At 58.7% G+C, this 22206-nt stretch overlaps 1 protein-coding gene across 1 annotated transcript; it reads left to right on the top strand.

Moving 5' to 3' along the window:
• Positions 1-14162: 14162 nt before the first annotated feature.
• Positions 14163-18371, top strand: ANKRD33 (ankyrin repeat domain 33). Its single transcript, XM_032785462.2, has 4 exons — positions 14163-14456; positions 14951-15080; positions 16243-16383; positions 17593-18371. The coding sequence occupies exons 1-4, from the start codon at positions 14163-14165 to the stop codon at positions 18369-18371; spliced, it is 1344 nt and encodes a 447-aa protein (XP_032641353.2).
• The last annotated feature ends 3835 nt before the right edge of the window (positions 18372-22206 follow it).

Genomic DNA, 22206 nt, shown 5'->3' on the forward strand with positions numbered 1-22206 from the left:
CAGCTGTTCTAGTTAATCTAAAGCAAACCTTCCTCCCTTGGCAGGGAATAAGGCCCCCTGCTAACACTCTTATGCTGCCCTCTGGCCATGCTGTATCACAATATGTATCTCTTCACCCTTGCAACTGATACCTGTGATCCCTCAGAACTCAAGCCTGACCCCAGATGTACGGTACCGTCCCTCTTAACTTGTGTCTATTTAATGTTAAACATGAACTTGAATAAAATTGTAAGTGGCGAGAATCAGAACAGCTTGGCTGTGTGTTCTATGCCCTGCCAGCAGTTAATAGTGAAGAGTCTCATGTAATGAAACCGGAGAATGGGCCGGTGCCTTTCGAATGGGAAGGCCCACGGTCTCTCCCCACCATCGCCCAGGAAGTTCTGAGAACGCAGTGCAGCAGGAGCTGCTGTTCCTCCCATAGCTGTGGCTGTAATAGAAATGTGAATCGCTGTGCCTGGAAGAAAGCCCTTTCCGAGTGATCCCTGCTCATCAGAGAAGCTCTGCTACTCTATTCTGGGATTTCCTTTCACAAGGAACCCGCCAATGGCGGCTGTCACAATAACGTTTGGTTAATAGCATCAAAAGCCTTTGTTAAATCAATAATGCTCTGCAGACTCGACCTTTATCCAAAGCTGCTGCTGCATCACACATGATCTTCCCAGCCCCGGTAATTCGGTTACACCAGGACCCCCCACCTCCGTTAGCCCGGGAACGGTAGGTCCATTGGAATGATGCAGTGATTGATGGGACAGGAGCTTAATGCCAGAGCTGCTGGTGCAAACAGAGGGCCAGGGAATTAGCCAGGTGTTGTTACCCCCAGATCCCTTGAAATGCTCAGAGTCCCAGGCAGTGGAATGAGTGACAGTGAACGCCATCGCAGGAGATGTGGGTTCTGTTCCTGACTCTTTCGGAGTCACTAAGCCAGGCTGTGCCTCCATTTCCACTCCCACCTTTTGTCCAGCTGATCTATTCACATCGTGACCTCTCACTGTGTGTCTGTGCAGAGCCCACCCCATGGGCTCTGAGCTCTGACGGGGGCTCTATGGACGACGGTAACACAAATTAAACACACCATGACACACAGTTGAACAGTTCTGATGCCAGTCAGTAGAGGGCGGCAGCCTTCGTACTCCAGCAGGTTCATGATGAAAGAAAAGAAAATTTAATATGCAAACCCCACTTCATTCACAGCTCCCCGCCTCCTGTTTATTTCCTTGGGTTTCCCCCTGATCACCAGCACTACAGACCTGCCGTAGGATCCAGGTGTCACCCTGGGCTCCTTGTACATCCTGCCGCTTGGTCCCAGCCCCAGAGTCTCTTTTGTTTGTGCAGCTCTTAGCGATCGCCCTCAGTGGAGTTCAGCTTGCAGTAGGAGCATAGAGGCCTGGTCTGTGCTGGGCTTTCAAACTAGGGCAAACTGCACTTCTTTGCACTACAGGGTTGCACCAGCATCAGATATTAGTGGCTAACGAGCGTCTGGCTAACAAGCCTGCTGCAGCAGCAGTAGGTGTGGGAAGAAAATGCAGCTCCTGGTCCCAGGATGGCAGAATGGCCCAGTGCTCAGGAGAGCCAGCAGGTCAGATGGCTGAACCTCAGCACAGAGCCCCCTCCCAAGCAGCGCACAGCAGGGCCTGCAGCCTGCAGGGCCTGCGCCACTGCACTAGGTGCTGCAGAGGCAGTTCTTGTCCAGAGTTGCAGGGAAACGCAGCAGCGCAGACTGAAGCAGCAGCTTGGCCCTTGCCGCCCCAAGCTGACCGGTGGTGGCGAAAGCAGGAATAGAACTGCAATCTGTCAGAGCCGTGCTCTACCCACGGGGTCCCTCCTTGTCACTGGCCCCCCTCAAACACTTATTGGGGTGGCCACTGCAGGTTCAGTAAGAAGACACCCCCAACCCTGAGGAGCCCCATGAGGAGTAGAGCTCCTTGGAGAATGCAACAAAGGGGATTAGTGTCCCGCTGCACCAACCCCTGGAGGAAGCAGCATCCCACCCGCGGCTCCACTGTCAGGAAGGTGATCGGCAGAGTGTGACAGGCGTTCTGACGCCATTGTTCTGCCTGCCTCAGGCTTTCCCTCAGAGCCAAGAATTTACCCCCCTCCCCTTGTTCAGGATCTCAGAGACCTCACATCAACCAGCTGGGAGCAGGCACCCAGCACTGTAGGGCTTTGGGAAGTGCAGGGAAAGGAGCTGTTCCCCCTTCGGCAACTGGCTCTTCAACCAAAAGCACCAGTCTCTGGGCAGTGAGGCAGCTGATAATGGGGAGACGCTTTCAAAGCCACTAGCAGGTACAGGAAGAAGTTAGGACACGTCTACACTGGGGGTTTGCCCCAGTCACAACCATCAGTAGCCAGACACCCTGGCTGCTGCAGCAGTGCAAATGCCTAGTGCACACAGGCACAGCCTTGACAAATGACACCCTGCGCCCAAGAACTCTGTGCTGCTTGAAACCAGGGGTGAACTGAGCCAATGCAAATCATGGCTCAGCCTGCCTGTGCTAGGGGCTTGCACCAGCCGCCACACCAGGGCAAATCATGGCTCAGCCTGCCTGTGCTAGGGGCTTGCACCAGCCGCCACACCAGGGCATTGCACGGCTCAGCCTGCCTGTCCGAAGGGCTTGTACCAGCCGCCACACCAGGGCAAAGCACGGCTCAGCCTGCCTGTCCGAAGGGCTTGCACCAGCCGCCACACCAGGGCAAAGCACGGCTCAGCCTGCCTGTCCGAAGGGCTTGTACCAGCCGCCACACCAGGGCAAAGCACGGCTCAGCCTGCCTGTCCGAAGGGCTTGCACCAGCCGCCACACCAGGGCAAAGCACGGCTCAGCCTGCCTGTCCGAAGGGCTTGTACCAGCCGCCACACCAGGGCAAAGCACGGCTCAGCCTGCCTGTCCGAAGGGCTTGCACCAGCCGCCACACCAGGGCAAAGCACGGCTCAGCCTGCCTGTCCGAAGGGCTTGCCCCAGCCGCCACCCCAGGGCAAAGCACGGCTCAGCCTGCCTGTCCGAAGGGCTTGCACCAGCCGCCACACCAGGGCAAAGCACGGCTCAGCCTGCCTGTCCGAAGGGCTTGCACCAGCCGCCACACCAGGGCAAAGCACGGCTCAGCCTGCCTGTCCGAAGGGCTTGCACCAGCCGCCACACCAGGGCAAAGCACGGCTCAGCCTGCCTGTCCGAAGGGCTTGCACCAGCCGCCACACCAGGGCAAAGCACGGCTCAGCCTGCCTGTCCGAAGGGCTTGCACCAGCCGCCACACCAGGGCAAAGCACGGCTCAGCCTGCCTGTGCTGGGGGCTTGCACCAGCCGCCACACCAGGGCATTGCACGGCTCAGCCTGCCTGTCCGAAGGGCTTGTACCAGCCGCCACACCAGGGCAAAGCACGGCTCAGCCTGCCTGTCCGAAGGGCTTGCACCAGCCGCCACACCAGGGCAAAGCACGGCTCAGCCTGCCTGTCCGAAGGGCTTGCACCAGCCGCCACACCAGGGCAAAGCACGGCTCAGCCTGCCTGTCCGAAGGGCTTGCACCAGCCGCCACACCAGGGCAAAGCACGGCTCAGCCTGCCTGTCCGAAGGGCTTGCACCAGCCGCCACACCAGGGCAAAGCACGGCTCAGCCTGCCTGTCCGAAGGGCTTGCACCAGCCGCCACACCAGGGCAAAGCACGGCTCAGCCTGCCTGTCCGAAGGGCTTGCACCAGCTGCCACACCAGGGCAAAGCACGGCTCAGCCTGCCTGTCCGAAGGGCTTGTACCAGCCGCCACACCAGGGCAAAGCACGGCTCAGCCTGCCTGTCCTAGGGGCTTGCACCAGCCGCCACACCAGGGCAAAGCACGGCTCAGCCTGCCTGTGCTAGGGGCTTGCACCAGCCGCCACACCAGGGCAAAGCACGGCTCAGCCTGCCTGTCTGAAGGGCTTGTACCAGCCGCCACACCAGGGCAAAGCACGGCTCAGCCTGCCTGTGCTAGGGGCTTGCACCAGATGCCAGGCCCCTCCTGTCTGAAAGCCCCGTGCAGGTCTGGCCTTATTTGCCATCATCTGCAGAGTGAAACATGCCGTTGATTTACAAATACATCTAGAGCGTCGCTGCAACCCAGGTAACAAACCGCGCTGACATTGGGCTTAGGCCCAGAGTGCTTCATGGCAGGGCCAGTCTCTCACTCTGTGGGTGCAGCGCCCAGACAATGGGGCTCGAAGCAGCAGGCGAACCTATATATGGGGCCTGCAGGACGCCTCCCGGTCACCCAGTGCCTGGTCATCAGACACACAGAGCCCCCTGCTTCATGGCAGTCACGCAAGCCTCTTTGCACTGGGCTCTGGCAAACCACTCAGACAGGAGCCAAAGTCCCTGATTCCCCCTGGGCCCTTCTCCTCCATTCAGACACCCCCAGCAGAGCCACACTTGGGGCCAGCGCACTCCCAGAACAAGTAGCGAGACTCCCAGCAGCTGCTGAATAATTAACATGCCGTCAGAGGAGCAATGGGGCGGGGAGCTCAGTTATGAATGGAGGGGGCTGATGTCTGACCTGGGCTGGATGGGGCTTTATTGACCAGCTCGCTGCAGCAAACACCCGGTGCTGCTGCTTTTGGCCCTGCAGCTACAGCGCAGTGCGTGTCCCCGGCCGCTCCCACGCATTTAACGGGGCAGGGCAGGGGCAGTGCACAGGTGAGAGTCCTCCAAAAACTGGCTCAGCCGTGGCAGGCCGTGGTGGCCTCGCCTCAGAGCCAGCGTCTGAACTGCGCGGCTGCTGGGCTGTACAACCAAAGGGCCAGATTTGCTGCAGCTCATTGTCCAAATGGGGGGAAAGGGGGAAGAGCCGAGCTAACGTGGCTGCGTCTCGGCCAGCTACCCATCAGTGACACCAGCTTCGTTCCGGGTCGCTCAGGCCTGCAGGCCCAAGCCGCCTTTGGCACCCAGCGGTGAGGCCATCGCCAGAGCACCAGACCCCCTTCTCGGCTGGGTCACAAGGATGCCCCGTCCACACGAGCCGCCCAGCCCTCTGTCTGCGGGCCTGTTGCCCAGCACAGCAGGATAGAGCCCTGCCTGAGGGGGTCGCTAGCAGGCCACAGGCAGGTAGCCGGTGCTCAGGAAGGCATAGCCTTGGTCACTGGTTTCCTAGGAGCTGCGCCCAACAAACAGGCCTCCAGGCTTCTGTAGGCAGGACACCCAGGCCAGACCTAGCTAATTAACCCACCAGCCCCCGGCAGATAGGTTACAAGGGAGGGGGGAAAAGGCAGCTCTCCCAAGACGAGCAGCAGAGCCAGCGCCTTAGCCCCCAGGTCCCCGGAGCAGGAGGGCTTGTGAGTGCCGGGGACGTGGGGGCAGAGCCGGCCCTGGGAGGCTGCTCCACACACGGGGTTACAGGGCAGGTTGGATCCAGCCAGCCACTTGCACCCCAAGCTATTAATCACCCCAATCTGCAGATGGGCTCGCCCCGCCCTGCCCTGGGGACTCTCGGCCTTTATCCCTGCGACATGCCATGTGACCGGGAAACGCCCCTTGGGCAGCGCCCCTTCCACAAATCACACTGGGCAACACCTGTTGGGGAGGCCGAGCGACCCCAGCACCGTGCCCTATGGCACCGCCAGATGCCCTGCCAGGAGCGCCAGGTCACTAGGGGCCGCGTCCACCCCTGCCCTGGTCTCCCAGAGAGGTGAGCAGAGGCAGCTGGGGGCCAGGACAATGGGGCTGAATCCCACCCCCACCCCCTGTGATAGGTACGGCATTGTGCTCCACAAAGAGCGACTGTATCGGGTGACATCAGCGCTCAGCTGCTCCGAGGCTCATCGATTGTGTCAGGCACTGAGACCACCGTGCTCCGGTCCCCACCCCCATAAATCTGTTAGTCACGCTGGGTGCTCCTCCGCCTTCGAGCCTGTCCCAGCCCACCCAATCCTCCCTCCCGAGCCTGCACCCCTGCCCAGAGATGAGAGCGTCTGGCTGTCTGATTCCCGGCTGGGGGCCAGGTGCCCCGTCCTTCGAGAGCGTCGGTGCCAGCACAGGGCGGGTGTGTGGGTACAGCCGCCCTTTGAGCTGGGCACAGGCCCCTCTTGTTGGGACAAGAGCAGCGTCAGCTTGTGTGGGGGCAGGGGAGACCCACGTCTGTATAGCCTAGTGATAGGACAGGGGGCTCTGGTACAGAACCAGGCAGCTCTGGGAGGGTCTGGATTCAGATGGTCCTAAGCCACAGAGCTCTGCTGGTGAGCTGCAGTCAGGGCCCCATTTGCTCTTGCTTCGTTAGCATCCCCATCTCCCACTCATTTTGTGCCTCTACTTCCCCTGGATCCAGAAACACGGGGATACTGGGGAAAACAGCTGTTAGCCAGCACTACCTACCATCCCCATCCCGTGACAGTTCTGGGCCCCCTTGTGCACCATCGCTGCCGTGAATGAGCAGTGCACCAACATTCCCACACAGGATCAGCGCTGTGAGAATGGAGGGGCGAAGGGGGGAGATTGTTCTGAGTCAAACAAAACGTTTCCATTTTGACCATTTAAAATGTTTTTGGTTGTTTTAACATGAAATTAAAAGAAAAGCTGAAATAAGAAGTGGTTCGGAACCGAAAAATCCAACGTGTCGATTTTTAAACATTCTTGGGGGACTGGGTGTTTGTAGGGTACAGTTTGGTGAAAACACTAATTTGTAAAATATTTCAGTGTCTCTCAGCTGCAGAGGGGACGTTGTCAGGTGTCCCTCCCACTGCCAGGTGGCTGAAACGCTTCGAGATGCAGGCCCAGGGACCCTGCCCCAGAGCCAGGACCCAAAGGCAGCACTCCCAAGCATCAGCCGCGCTACCCAGGGAAGGGAGCAAAAGCAAAGGCAGCTCCCCACACAACCCCTGCCCCAGCAGCAGCTGTCTCCAGTGTCCCCGGGAAACAGGCTGACTCCCACTTTTGCAATGAGCAGGCCAGTGCTCAGCCCACTCTGGAGTCAGGAAACGTCTCCATCAGGCTCAGCGAGTGCCAGGGAGGGGTCAGAGCCCCTCACTCATCTGCTGTAGGCGCTCGCCACAGACGCGGGCAGGACCTTGGCTCGAAGCCGGGCTCAGAGGCTCCCACGCAATTCACAGGCAGGAGGGTCCTGCAGGAAGCAGCCTGAGAGAGGAGGGAAACATATGTGCCTTCCTCGTGATCTGCCCCCACCCACCAGCACCACGGACCCAACCCAGGCTGCTCACTGCCACCCACCCACCTCTCTGGGACCCCAGCCCCCCTCAGATTTACCCCAGCAGGGGCCCCAAGGCACCCATGGAATGATGGAGACTTGCAGTGTCTAGACAGCCTGGGACTGACCCACTGGTGCCACGTGTCTCTGATGGCTTGCCAGGGCTGCCTGGCATTGGCAGGGGGCTGACTGTTCCCACGGTTCTGCAGCCGGGAGCCCATGTTCCCTAGCCACAGACAGGTGCAAGGCAGAGTCTGGCTGCTCTCAGCCGCTGACCCAGCCCTGACCTGGCATGAGGAGGGCCAGGGTTAGAGGCGCGCATCCTGGGCTCTAAATCAACACTCCCAACTTCCCCCCAGGGCTGAGTTATTACGCCCTGGTTTTGTGATGGAGATGACGGGGCAGCCAGGGCCGACTGACCTGGGCGAGACCACCAGGATCAGGGCTTCCAGTCGGATGCTGGGCGGGAGCTGAAAGATCAGCGCTTTATTCCAAGCGTGTCTTGGCCCCCGCCCCGCTTCTCGGCAGCTCCTGAGCATCAAGTGTGATTTAGTGCCCGCGTGGTTCGTCTGGGAGCCAACGACACTCACGACTCAGACAGGGTCCCTCTGGCCAGCAGAGTCCAGTGGTCAGAGCAGCGAGTGAGGAGCCAGAACACTCAGAGTCTATTCCTAGCTCAGCTGTGCATTTGGTATATGATCCCACTCAAGTCACGTATACCTGCTCTATGCCTCAGTTTCCCTCTCTATAAACCAGAGACACCCCCAGGGCTGGTCACAACCGGGTCTTTCTGTAGCCCACCAATGGCAGCTGCTTCAGAAGAAGAGGCAACTCACTCGGCAGTAGGGCAGTTCTGGCCCAACCTGGCCGCAGTGTAGCCCGTGCCCTGAAGCAGGAGGATTTATGGTGATGGAGTGACCCTTGGCAGCATTGCTCACACCCTGCCCACCCCTGTAGCCTGCCCTGAGACCCCTACGCAAAGGAGGTACTTCCCTGCTTAGCTGGAATCACAGCAGCGATGGCAGCTGCCCGGCCCCTGGGCTCCCAGCGCAGGGCCCCTCCCTTGAGGCCACCCAGGATTCCCCTCTGACCAGTCAGCCCTCGGCTGGGACGCCAGCGTGGTCGTGAGCCTGGGTATGTCTGCACAGCAGCCGGCAGGGAGAGGGACATGTTAGCTCTGCTCCAATTAGTGCCTGAATATAGCGGTGTGACCACAGCGGGCCGAGGAGTGGCCCAGGCTAGTCACATCCCCAGGGGCTCGAGTGGGATTGTACTCAGACGGCTAACCCCAGCTGCCGTGCTGTCTGCGTCACTGCGGCCACACTCCTGTTTTCAGGTACTAGCATGAGCAGAGCTAACACACATCTGTCTCCACGCACTGGGAATCGGACGTACCCTTAGCACAGCCCATTAGGTCAGCGACCCACATTTTGATGGAGGGCTCCATGGAAGACTGGAGAGCTGGGGGGCTTATGACCTTTTCCAAGGTGGTCTAGTGGTTCGGGGGCTTAGCAGAGCTGCAGCTAATTCCTGTCTCTGCCACAAACTTCCCGTGTGACCTAGGGAAAATCATTCAGTCTACCCCATGCCCATGGATACTGCTTCCCTACCTCACAGGAGCGTGGAGATAGGAAACGCCTCCAACGAGTGGACACAGTGGTGACGAGGGCCATGCAGGTACCTAGCCAGACATCTGCCTCTCCTTGCGCTCCCAGCCTTTCGGAGGGATTAAAATTCATACATTTACTCTGCACCGTGGGGCTGGTTCACTTGCTGTACTGAGTTCTGGGCCTTGCGCTCAGTTTGGGAGAATGAAACCAAGCTGGTCAGCTTCACATTTTGTTTGGACCTAGGGTCACGTCCTCGCACGGGCAGCAGCAGTGGTGCAGGGGCTTGGTTGCAGCTTGGGAGGGAGAGGGTGGTTGTTTTTAAGCCCTGGAAAGCAAAGAGAAAACGTCCCACCACACACTCCTGCTGGACTCAGCCCAGGACCCATGCGCTAGGGGCTGGACAGACAGAACAGGGAGTAGCTCGCAGCCTACCTCTGAAATCCTCAAGTTCTAAACTCCAGCTTAAAACCACCAACGCTGCTCCCTGTCACAGAAAGAGAACACGCCGGGGAAGCTGCCAGCCCATTGCCATCCCTGCACGTCCCCAGTGGGTTGACCCTCCCCAGCTGCATGGCTGCCCCTGCTCCTCACACACCCAGAGGAACTGCAAACTGTATGGGGGAGGGGGGGGACTGAGAGCTAGGAGAATGCAACCGATGACCTCACCTAATGGCTGCTGTGAGCTCTAACACTGCCATCCCTGGCTCATATTTTATTTGCTAGCGCAGGCCTGGGTGCACCCCTTCCGCCCCGCTAATGAAGGCCCCACAATTCTCCTCATCACATGCCTCTTATGCCCCCCCGCCCGCCTCCCTGCTCCAGCGTCACGAGCGTAGCCCTGCTAGGGGCTGAACGTCACACACCAGCAGGGGCCAAAGGGCGGTTATTTATGGCTCTCTCCAGGTCTCCCCACTGTCCGGCCATCATGCCCCATTGGGGAGGGGGAGCTCAGTCTCCATGACCTGTTCTGCCCCTGGTTTCTCTCCAAACTGCAACATGGAGACTTGTGCACTAGGCCCTGGACTGAGGCCCACAGAGTCAGCGCATCGTGGGCCACCAAATAACAATGAGCAGTTGGCCCCCCGGCGCCCCATAACTTGACTTCCCTCTTCATTGAGCAGATGGGAGGCTCTGTGGGGCAGGGGGCATCCCTTTGTTCTGTTTTTACAGCACCTAGGACAATGGGGCCCTGGGCCATGACTGGCCGTTCCCTCAATACAAACCCTGAACAATTACCACCATCTTTGTGTGGGGCACAAAAGGCTGGGGGGGTTGGTGAGTGACTTCTCCACACGGCCCAGCACAGACAGGGGGTACGCGCTCCGGAGCCCTGCCCCTACCCTCACAGCAGGGACTGCAGGCAGCGTTTGAAATCAAAGAGCCATTTCATTGTAACAAGGCAGCAAATATTTCAGGCTCGGATGTTTGTATCTGGGGTAAAGGAGGGAGGTGATGGAGTAGGGAAGGGCCCAGCCTCGTTGCAAGCTGGCTCTACGTTCATGAACAAGTCGGGCACTGGCTGCGTATTATCCAGCCACCAGCTCCACGTTAATAATCAACCCACTGGCAAACCGGCTCTCTGGCCTTGTCCTGTGGCAGCCCCTTGTGGTCCCTGTTGTCAGCACACAATGCAGCTGGAACAGCGGGCAGCTTGCTTCTCTTTGGGACATGGTGCCCATTATCACCCTCCTCGGTTCCCACTCACGTTGCAGAGACGCCAGGCCAAACACATGGGATTTGCAATCCCAATAGAAGCGTCATCATCCCCCAGGTACGGACGCGGGAGCCATGAAGGCCGCACAGTGAGTTTGTGGCAGTGCTGAGACTTGAATCTACATCTCCCGAGTCCCTGCCCGTGGCCCTGCCAACCTGCCTCACTCTGCAGCTGTGTCACATCAGGTGCTGCACAGACCCCAACCCCTCTGGGTACCCATGGCAGCCCTCCCCACTGGCTCTGGGCCCCACAGAATGCCCAGCCACCTGCCGCGGGAGAGGGTGGGGCAGAGCGCAAGTGCTGGAGCTGTAATGAGCAAATGCACCTGTGGGCTGTGGCGAGGCCAGCCCAGGCATCCCAAGGTCTCTGCTGTGACATAACCTGCTCAGAGGCTCCTGCCTGCAGCCAGGACAGATTATAACACGCGGCTCCCTGTGATAACCCCCATAAGCCCTAAAGCCGCTCCAGCCCTAGTCTTGTGATAAGAGGGCTGGGGAAGGTTAGATAAAGGTCTGATGGCAGCACATGGCAGGCAGGACAGGGCCTATGTCACGTGGGGACCGGGCTCCTGCGCCGGGACCAGGCGATTCAGGGCTGCAGCAGCCAGGCGCTATTCTTGCCATCTTACGTAATGGCTGCAGAGGGCTCCGGCTGCTCCTGGGCACCCAGGGATGTTTGTGAGAGCCATAGCATCGGCCCCTTGTCTCCTCAGCCCGTCCAGTAGGGAGCGGACGTGCCCCCAGTCACCATTTGGGGGCCCCAAATCCCAGGGGCTTGGAGCAGGGCTGGTGGCCACTCTTGCCCCCCCCCCCCTCCCAGTCAGGATGGAGGCCCAGTGGCAAGGGATAGCCATGCACATGGGGGTAGGGACGTAGGACCCTGCCGTGTGCACTGTGGGAGGATAGGAGGCCCCAGGGCTCACACTCCAGCTCCCTTTGCTAGCCCAAGACTCACCTCTGTGCCCTCCCCATGGAGACACACCCAGCAGAGCGGGTCAGGGGAGGAAGTGACCCACAGGCTGTCAGTGGGGCCCTGAAGCCTTCAACCCGCAGCAGTGACAGCAGCGGAATGAGCTCCCCACACCCTGCCCCCAGCTCAGCCTGCCCCAAGTCTCATGTCCCAGGCTTGCTCCCCATTTAGCTTCACCCCCACGGCCCCCAGCAAAGGGACCCAGTAGCTCCCAGTGGGACAGTGGCCTTAACTGTGGAAACACTTGTCTGCTAGGGTCTGGACTGAGACCCACCCGACTCATGTCACGCATGAGGCCCACTTAGCCATGAGAAGGTCACAGCTTCCAGTCTGACCCACGCTGGATTTGAACTAACAGCTGCTGGGGGACCCACCCTCTGCTGGGACCCCACAAGCCGCCCTGGCCCCTTCATTTGGGAAACAAAAGCAAGAGGAAGGAGGGGCCGCTGGCTTCCTTTGAGAGGCGGGGCCTGGCCAGCAGCTCTGCTTTTGAGAGTCCCTCCAGGCGCTACAGACCGTGGTCAGTCTGGCCAAAGCGGGTGAGCTGGGTTCAGTGGCCCAGGCAGGAAATGCAGCTGCACCCGGGTGTTTCATTTACAGGTGCAATTGTGCAGATCTCATACTTCCCTGTGCAAGCGACCCATTGTGCATCTGCTCAGCGGTTTGCACAGCATGTGCAAAGGTGGCTCCAAGTTGCACACCCCAGGCACTGTCTTCTTCGGCCCCCAGAGCTCTGAGCTGGGTCGCAGTGTCCTGCTCTCAGAGCGAGGTGAGTGTGAAAACACACCCAGGAGAGCGCAGTGGCTCCCAGCACCCCCTTCTCCGGCTAAGGACACCAAATCCCACACACGCCTACCTGATCCTGCTCAGGGCGGCCAGAGCTGTTTTAAGTAACAGTTTAAATTAAGATGCCTTGGTTGGCTAAGCCCTCAGCAACGTGCCAGCTGTTACCACTCGGGAGCCCGGGGCAGAACCCACTTTCCCTTGGGGAGTGGAAAGAAGGGAAAACTTTCCATATGCCTCAGTGTCCCAGGGAGCGTCTCCACCTGGCTGGAGCAGCGCTGAAATCCAGAGGTCCAGGGACAGAGGTGGGAGAGCTAAGTGTCCCCGGATAAGCCCTGGGAGGGAGAGAAGAGATTTCTCTGTGCCTGGGCCGAGAGGCGAACGCTGGCTCAGTATTTCCAGGGATTTCCAAAGCTTCGCTGGACCAGAGCAGAGCAGCAGCATCCCCCAGACTGCAGGGACTGGCGACAGGTGCCTCAGGGAAGGGGCAGGAGACACTAATGGTCAGGTAGGCAGGAAGCTCGTTCAGCCCGCTAGCTGCCAGACCTCCCCTTGCATCTGCTCGGGACCTTGTGGCAGGGAGTGGCGTAGGCTAGTGGTGCACCATGTAAACAAGTGTGTCCTTCCAGCATGCTCCAGGGTGGGTGTAGATGGAGGTGATTAGAGCATGGGCTGCCGTGAGCTGGTCACGCACAGGGCTAGGGTGCGAGGGAGGGCAGCAGAGAACCAGGGCTGCTCCCAGCCTGCCAGAGAACATTGGACTGCATGGGCCAAGGGGCGGCTCAGAGTCGGCTTCATGTCAGGGCTGTGCTAGCGAGGGGTCCAGGGCTCCCTTTGTCCCCCATTCTCCCCACCTCACTAGAGCTCTGGGCATGGGTGCCCAGAACAGTCCCGGAAACGCTGTGGCAGCCCGGCTGCAGCGTTCGTGAATTATCCCGTTACAGACACGCAGAGAAATGCCAGCAAGCTGGGTGCAAGGCCATCATGTGCTCTGCCAACTTCGCTGGAGGGGCCTGGGGGCTTCAGACCTGGTGGTCTGGAGTCTGCTCCCCTTCCCCAGCAGGGAGGGGACTTAGACCTGGGGATTTAATTTACCCCTTTGCTGGACTTGGCCCCAGCTCTGCCTGGGAATAGGCTTTGCAGCTGCCATGTTCGCCTGTGTGTGGATAGGACGGGGGGCAGGGAAAACAGGGAGGAGTGTGAGCCCCTCGCCCCTTCTCCCACCTCTGGTTAATTCAAACTGACAAGCAGGTGCTTTCAGAGCTGGACACGTGGGGCAGCAAAGGGTCTCTGTGCCACTGGCAGCATACAGGACAGACGCAGGACTTTGGGGGCAGCTCCGCCAGCCAGCCGGGTAGTGGCCCAGCCTGCTGGGACCTGGGCACAGAGGCACTCCCTCTTTGCCTGCCCCAGCACGAGAGGAATCGGGGTTAGGAGATGCCAATGGAAGGGGCAGTTGGGGAGGGGCACACAGGTTCCCCCTCTGCCCATCTGGGTCCCCCCATGGCATGTGGCCCAGAGGCTGGGCACGGGGCGCTGCTCTGCACCCCCAGCCCTCAGCAGCTCCCGGGTGATGGTTTTACAGCCAGCTCTGGGCCTGGGTCCCAGCCTCGGTGAGCTGCTTGGGGGTGGGGGTGGGGGGTCTAATCCCAGTTTGGTCTCAAGGGCGAATGGAGCCATATGCCAAGACCAGCCTCGAGCGCCTGTCAGTCCCGCTGCCCTGCGAGAGGCCCGGACAGCCAGGGCTCCCCCAGCCTCACCACAGAGTGACCAGTCCCTGGGCAGGGGAGGGGGCCTGGGCCTGGCTCAGCCTCGCTGACCTAGGCTTGCATTGCAGAGTCATCAGCCAGGGGTGAAGGGCACCCAGGCTCCTGGCACAGGGTGGGCAGGTGGTGCTGTGCCAGGCCCTGCTCCCTCTGGATGGGCTGCATGACAGATGACAGCAGTGGAGGAGAGCGTGCTGCAGACCTGGAAGAGCAGCCCGGATGCCTCACACCCAGAGCTGCTCTACGAGGAGGAGGAGGTGGAGGAGGCAGAGCTCTCTGACACCAGCAGCATCCTCTCCGACGACTCTGTCTACCCCTGCTACGAGCCCACCCCGGCCGCGGATGGTGGGCAGTCGCTCACCTTCTATCAGTGCTGTGCCAGGAACAATGCCAAGCTGCTGCAGGAGATGCTGGCGCAAGGGGTGAGCCGGGAGGAGGTCACGGAGTTGGATATCAACAGAAGGGTAAGCATTCCTGCTCGTGGGCAAGGAGCCCCTCGGGGGCAGACCGGGATGGCTAGCAAGAGGCAGCTGGACACAGACTGACCCTGCGGCTCCCTCGGCTCCCAGGCCACACTCCACACCGTATCCCTGCTAAGGCAGGAGCCAACTCCAGGTCCTGGCCAGGTGCATCGTGGGAGGGGCAGAAAGGGTTTCCACCACTGGAGGTGGGATACGGGGACTAGATACACCAGTCTGGCACAGCCTGGAGGCAGGATAGCAGACTGGATGGACCCTTGGTCTGCCCCTTTACCTCGAATCCAACTGGTTCTGAGCACCAGAGCCCAGCCCCGTAACTTCTCTTGTGCTACAAACCATCATGCACTTTGGCAGCACGGGAGAGGGTAGGTGAGGCCCTGCAAGAAGGGCAAGTGCCATGCAGGGGTGGGTGGGATGGGGGTACAGTGGGGAAGACGCTGGTGTTCACTGACACACTGGTTCTTAATGCTCCTCCCCAGAATGGGCTCATGATGGCCTGCTTCAAGGGCTTTGTGGACATTGTGACCCTGCTGAGCAAATGCCCCTACGTAGACATTAATCACCAGGATAACGACGGGAACACAGCCCTCATGATCGCTGCCCAAGCAGGTAGGAACTGCAGTGTTCCGGTGCTGGAGCTGCACTCAGGGGCTCCCCAGAGTACAGGGGCATGGAGCACTCACTGAAATTAGTGGGCAGTCAAACAGGCAATGTCCAGTTATCCTGCAGCAGTGAGTTCCATGGGTTATTACAAAGACCTGTTCTCAGCTACCTCAGCGATGGGAGCCTTAACAATAATGTCTCATTTCAAACTTGCTGCCCTCTCCCACCCTCACGTTCTTCTCTAGGAAACAGACCAGGTCCCCAAACTAGTTGCCCATGACAAATAACCAGAAATAGCTCAATGGCAGTGGCTAGAAAACAGCCTCCTTTTTAAACAGTTTGGCCTCACACAGCTACTCTACACAGACAGGTCATCGCATTTTGCTTGGACACAAAAATGCAACACCCCCTTCGTGCTCCCTCCCACCCCGCCCCCAGCAGAGGAACAAAAACCCCACAGAAACCACGGCTGGCAGGTCCCAAGGGGCCTAAAGAAGTCAGAACATCTGACCCTGCGATCAGGCCTCTTTACAGTAGTAGTTTTTAAACCGTTAAGTCATTTAATTCCAAAGTTAAGGTTCCTACAACAATGTCCCCTTGGGCTCAGGGCAGCCCCCACCTGAGCGGTGCTGTATGTTGGACCAGATCCTGAGCTGGTGTCGACCACTGAAGTCAGTGAAGCTACAGTGATTGACACCGACTGAGGATCTGGCCCTTTATGTTGCACATTTAGGGCCTGACTCGCCTCTCCCGAAGCCAGAATAATTCTACTAACTTCAGCTTGGCTACTCCCAATCTACACCCCAGTACGGGGGGAAGAGAAGCAGGATCTTACTAAGGTAAATGGGAGGAAAACATGAGCCAGGTTTCGCCCAGCTGTGTTCCCAGCAGTGTAGGAAGCTGCACTCTTGGATTCTTTCCTGGTTTGCCTGCAGACGGGCTGATGCGTTAACTAAGTTTTTTGCTTTTCATTTCCTAGGATTTTAAGAAGTCAAACACATGCATGATCACGCTGGTTCACCCCCTGCAAGCACCGCACTGGGAGCTTCATGGACACCGCCCCCATCACACCACTAATGCACGCAGCCTTCGGCGAGTGGGCATTAAATACTCATTTCTTGTTGTGGTCTGAAATTCTAATGCAGCTTCTCTCTCTCTGCCTGTCAAGGACACGTCACGATAGTTAACTATCTCCTGAACTACTACCCCATGCTGGAGATTGAGAAGAGGGACGTGCGGGGCCTGACAGCGCTCATGAAGGCAGCAGTGCAGGGGCGGAAGGAGTGCGTCACCACACTGCTCCTGGCAGGTCTGTTGCTTTTTGGATGTCTCCGGGAATTGCTGCGCAAGGGCCGAGCTTAGGGAAAACGGTTTTTGACTCATTTGAAAATCCCAGGTAAGATGAGGCCATTACAGCTTTAACATGCATTAGCTCAGCCCCCCACGTAGGGGTTACCTTGGCTGGCTAACTCACATGAAAACTGACAACTGCCTCATCTGCCCTAGGATTTTCACCTGGGTCAAATACACCTGTTTCCTAGGCTACATCTTCACAGCCAGAAGGTGTGTTCATATGGATCGCTCTCGCCGTGTGAAATCTGAGTGAGACAAGATGCTGCTTTTTACCTCAATGTAGCCAGCCAAGGTTATTCCCAGGGAAGGTGCACAGGGTTGACCTCAACTAGCCATTTAGGTTATGTATATACCAGACCCCCCCGTGGCCGTGAGTGTCAGAGCCTGGATCAACTGACTTGGGCTCGAGCTACGGGGCTAAATCAACAGTGTAGCTATTTGGGCTCAGGCTGGAGCCCAGGCTCTGAAACCCACTGCGTGGGGTGGGGCTCAGCGCCGAGCGAGGGCAGCCATGCTGCTTTTGGAGAGGTACACAAGTGAGCAAGCTGTGACGTAGGTGGCTTGGTACAAATTGCATGGAAGCTTGGACCTTGGTTCTGCTCTCAGAATGTGCTGCCCCAGCTTCAGGCCCATTGGGACCTGCGCTAGCTAGCTTACCGCTAACGTGGGTACGTCTACACTCGCTGCAATCACACCTTCGGCTGCAGCATAGACGGGCACACAACCTCTTCCAGGTGCACAAGTGATGAGTTAGAATCCAGCCCTGGGGCGCAGCAGCGCCTTGCTCCTTGTTATCTGCTGCCCCCTAGTGCTCGTTCAGTGTTCCAGCCGCAGAGCTCAAAGCACGTCACAAAGCTGGCCCGGCACATTAGCCCTCATTTTGCAGATGGGGAAACTGAGGCAGAGTGGTGGCACAACTTACCCGTCGTCACTCAGCAGGCCAGTGGCCAAGCTAGGAGTGGAGCCCAGCCTGTTCAGGGTACTATCCACTAGGTCACACTGCCTTCTTCAATTTTGTTCTAAAAGCCTTTTCCAAACCACAAAGTCTGTGATGAGGCCATTTGGAACAGGCCTGCTCTCCGGCCCTGACCCAAGCCGCTCGCAGCTACGCAACCAAGGGGTTTGTTTTTATAATGGGCCCTTTCTTTACCCCCTGTCGTCTCAGGAGCTGATCTGACAGCGGTGGATCCTGTCCGAGGGAAGACAGCCCGGGAGTGGGCAGGTCTGACTGGGCGCTTTGAGACCATTGTGCAGATGCGCAGCATCCTGCAGCGGCCCCGAGCCGAGCAGTTCAGTGACCAGTACCGGCCCGAGTGGCCGGCGCTGCCCGAGTTGGTGACCAAGGCACTGGCCACTAAATCCAGGTGCGAGAGGCTGTTGGAAAAGATCTGCTCCACCTTCAGCATCAACCTCCCGCATGACCCCGAGGCGGACGGGGTGATGGACCACATGGTCCGGATGACCACATGCCTGGCCAGCCCCTTTGTGGCTATGGCCTGCCAAACCATCTGTCCCGGGAGCCCCCCCGAGGTGGGCAAACAGAGGCTGTCAGTGCCAGAGATTCTCAAGGAGTACACGCCGGATCCTGATGCCAAGTCCCAGCCCAACTCATCCTCCTGCAACGGCCAGGCTGTGTCAGAAACCCGCATCCTGGTCCCGTACCGGAGACCCTCTGGCATGCTGAGATTCCTCCCACTGCGGCTACTGCACAGGAACAGCGTCTTCCCCGGGGGCCACATCCCCACAATCAAACTAGTCAAGGCCCCCTTCCCCGCAGCCTACCAGGAGAAGCCACCACAGTCATGGAAAAACAAGAACATGCTGGAGCTGCCCAAGTGGAAGTACAAGGAGCTGAAGGAGGAGAAGAAGAAGGCGGCTGAGGCAGAGGAGAAGCAGAAGGAGACGACGACAATAACAAAGACGAGCAAAGGGAAGAAGTCATAGGGGAGGGGGGTGCTCCTAGGATGGCAGCTGGCCATGGGGGTCATGCCCCAGAGACGCCTCAAGGACACGCTCGCCCTGTCTGCTGTTTGGGGGGCTGCCCTTCTCTGAAAGAGCATTTCACCAAGGGGCAGATCAGAGAATGGCTAGTGGGCTCAGCAGTGAGAAAGAGACATAAGGAGCTTCAAACTGCATGTGAATGATCAGCTGAACCCCACCGAGAACCCCCAGCCCCACTCAGTACCCCGCAGGGCCCTCCCCAGCCCCACCACCCCCGTCTGTTACCCACCTCCTGGGCCCTGCCCAGCCTTAGTGTCCTGGTCTGTTACCCAGAACCCCCCAGTGTCCTACCCAGCCCCAATCAACTAAACCCCACCAAGAACCCCCAGCCCCACTCAGTGCCCCGCAGGGCCCTGTCCAGCCTTAGTGCCCTGGTCTGTTACCCAGAATCCCTTCCCAGTCGCCCCGTTCCCTGTTACCCAGTACCCAGGACTGATGCCCAGAACTAGCATTTTATTTTATGAACTTCCGGGCCTTTAGTCACGGCTCGCTGTGCTGCAGGAACAGCTGCTCCAGCTCACACCTAACGCTCCTGCTGCCCCAGGGCGGAAATAACTGGGAGCGACAAAACGGGGGTGGAAAAAGGCCAGAGACTTGAACTCATGCAGCGGCCGATGCTTGGCCCAAGGAGGCAGCTGCCCGGGGGCTGGGGGCGTGGGAAGGGTGAGCAGAGGATGGGGGTTCTCGTCATTTCCATGACATTGGCGTGCCAGGACATGGCTGCTGAGGGCGCCCGCCAGTGGTGAAGCTGGTAGCGCACGGTACAGGGACGTTCTACCAGCCCCGGTGCTGAGCTCCTTTGGGTCCTAGTTCCAGGGAGCTCCCGCTTTGTAACAGAGGAAGGGAACATTCCAGAAGGGGTTGAATTTCTGACCCCTTCCCCATATTGTTTAGGTCCTCATCTGGCTGCGATTTCACGGAACACAAGTGTTTAAATGAAACTAAAAGCAGTTGCCAGGAAATCAGCGTTTATGCATATACCAACCCTCAGGGCTGACGACGCCTTGTGCTCTTTTCACGTCCGTCTTCCGTCCAGGGGGATCCAAGTGCTTGGTGGGTATTAAACTTCCTAACTCCAGCGTCAGCCCGTTACTCACGGAGCTGCAGAGAAACCATGTGACCTGCCCACAGTCATACCATCAGTGGCAGAGCTGATACAACCCAGGAGCGCCAGGCCCCCTTCTGTCAACAGGGGACCCCACTCCCCTCCCAGAGCTGGGAGCAGCACCCAGGAGTCCCAGCCCCCCTGCTCTAACTGCTAGACCCCACTCCCATCCCAGAGCTGGGAACAGGACCTGGGAGCTCCGCCAGTCACCTTGTTCTAACCCCTAGTCCACACTGCCTTCCTACATCTGAAAACAGAACCCAGGAGTCCTGATTCCTCCAGTGTCCTGGGGGATGCTGGGATTTCCATTTGCTGCTTAGGTGAATTAAACATCCCATAAGTGCCAGGGGTGTGGAAAAGCTACCAAGTCAGAGCTCGCTCCACAGACAGATCAGCACAGCTTCTGGTAGCTCTGGCAAGAGATGGCTCCTGTCATCTCACCCGATCCTGGTGCACCTGACAGGTAGAGCCTCATGTCAGCTAGCGTAAAGGACACCTATTGAGCCTAGTTCCCAGCGTCGCTTCACCGTATGGTGGAAATGCAGCCACCTCTGGGGAGCAGCACAGCACACCGGGTCGAGGCAGGATGACTTCACACCCAGTTCAAACTGCAGAGGGCATATAGGGGGACAGAGTGTAATGCAGCCAGGACAGTCCATAGCCCCCACGAGGTGCCAGGGCTGCCACAGCTGCTGAGAGATGGCAGTGCCGTAACAGGACATGGGGTTCGCAACCTTTTTCTTTCTGAGCCTCCCCAACCGCTCCAACATGCTATAAAACCTCCATGGCCCACCTCTGCAGGGCCATGGCCTGGGGCCCCACACCACATGGGGCACTGGGAAGCTAAGCCTCTCGGGCTTCGGCTTCAGCCTGAGATGGCGGGGCTCAGGCTTGGCCTTTCTGCCCAGGGCCCCAGCAAGTCTAACACCGGCGCTGCTCTCCGGTTTATTTTGGCAGACCCCCTGAAACCTGCCCACGGCCTTGCTAAGAACCACGGCTCTACTGAATACCCACCCAGGGGTGCTCCTCTGAGGCATCCTTCCCAGTGGTGATACAGCCCGACCCAGCGTAGCTTCACCCGGCCACGTTAACCCGGTCAGTGCATTTCTCACGCAGCAGCAGGGGAGGGTCAGCAAGATGGTGCTTAACGGGACTGCAACAGCAGCTCCTCTGAGCATTCCATTGCAGCAGAGCCACACGGGTCCCTGCTCCCCACGGCCAGTGCCAACAAGCTCTGGCAGGAACAGCACCTGGGGGGCACTCGCACTGGCTCCAGGCTCGTGGCATGGCCAGGTTAAGGGAGCGGGGACGTGCTGTGCTTGGCGCATTGTCCCCTACACACAGCACCTGGCATCAAGGTGGGATGGGAACATACCTGCCATCCAGGCCGGGCCAGGAGTGGAGGTTCCTGCTATGGGGTCCCGGCTCAGATCAGATGCTGTGTAGTTACCCAGGGTTGCCCGCCTCTTGGACTCTCCCCAAATGGAGTTCAGTTAAAATGAACCAACAGCCACAGTCTGGGCCGTGAGCAGCCCCAAGAACGGGAGAGGGGTGAGCAAATCAATACTCCACCTCCTGGAGCAGCACTCAGAGCCCCTCACTCCAGCTGGAGGGGGGCAGTGCTGTCCCAGGAGGCCTGCCAGTCCCTAGAGCTGGCTTTGCCCAACATCATTCTAGTTCCGCTAAGGAGAGGGTGTGACGAACTGGGACTGTTCCTAATGTTTGCTCTGAATACTGTGTTGGTGCCTCAGTGTCCCCTAGGCAGTTCTTAAGTATCTGGCAGAGCAAAGGGCCAGTGCACCTAATGCCTGGCACTCCGGTCTCCTAGGTTCAACATGATGGCCTGGGCCCTCCTCTGCAAAGGTGCCAACTGCAGTGTTGGAGACACAAGGATCAAGGGTGACCTCCTGCCCGGGAAAGGAAGCGGAAGCAGAGAGGAGGGGCTGAGGGGTTGTTAGTCTGGAGCTACCTGGGGATAAGGGTGAATGCAGACCTAGGGGTTTGGCTCACTGCCCCCAGAATGGACCCGGCCGAGGGTTGGTTCGCTGTGATCTACAAGCTACTGTTTTAGACTCTGTTCGCTGTCATCGAATAAACCTCTGTTTTGAGCTGGCTGAGCGTAGCACGTCGACTGCAAAGTGGGGGTGCAGAACCTCCCGTGGCTCTCCCAGGAACAGCCTGGTGGGCCTCGCTGTGGGAAGCGCACGGAGGCAGAGATGCTGAATGCTCCAAGGAGAGACCCAGGAGGTGAAGACGTGTGAGCTTCTTGCCCTGAACAAGTCTGCTCCGAGGGAGAGGAGGCTCCCAAAGTCCTGCCTGGCTTTGTGGGGAGCAGTTCCAGAGCATCGCCCAGGGACTCCGTGACAGAGGGTAAGCAAGCATGTTGAGCTCCAAGGCTTTGCAGCAAACCAACATATCTCCCAGAGGTCCCGCTGAGACTTGAACTCAGATTCCAGGACTCAAAGTCCTGAGTGCTGCCCATTACACCATGGCAGATTTTTGGTGTAGCCAGTGGGATAAATCCTCACCCCTCTGCAATCTGGATGTAGCTGGCTTAACCCCACTGAGCTGTGGCCTGATGCCAGCACAGGGCTGGAGCAACCCTGGCAGGACCTTGAAGGAGCCTGGCCTCTCGGGGTCTGAAACAGACACAAACTGGAAAGAACTGGGGGT

The sequence above is a fragment of the Chelonoidis abingdonii genome, chromosome 26 (assembly GCF_003597395.2).
Source record: "Chelonoidis abingdonii isolate Lonesome George chromosome 26, CheloAbing_2.0, whole genome shotgun sequence".
Classification (NCBI taxonomy): Eukaryota; Metazoa; Chordata; order Testudines; family Testudinidae; genus Chelonoidis; species Chelonoidis abingdonii.

What these genes read in the sequence shown, in the direction of transcription:
- ANKRD33 (XM_032785462.2), top strand. Translation starts at nt 14,163, where the DNA reads ATGACAGCAGTGGAGGAGAGCGTGCTGCAGACCTGGAAGAGCAGCCCG. An exon ending in AGTTGGATATCAACAGAAGG is followed by an intron (nt 14,457 to 14,950) that starts GTAAGCATTCCT and finishes GCTCCTCCCCAG; the next exon opens with AATGGGCTCATGATGGCCTG. An exon ending in CATGATCGCTGCCCAAGCAG is followed by an intron (nt 15,081 to 16,242) that starts GTAGGAACTGCA and finishes CTGCCTGTCAAG; the next exon opens with GACACGTCACGATAGTTAAC.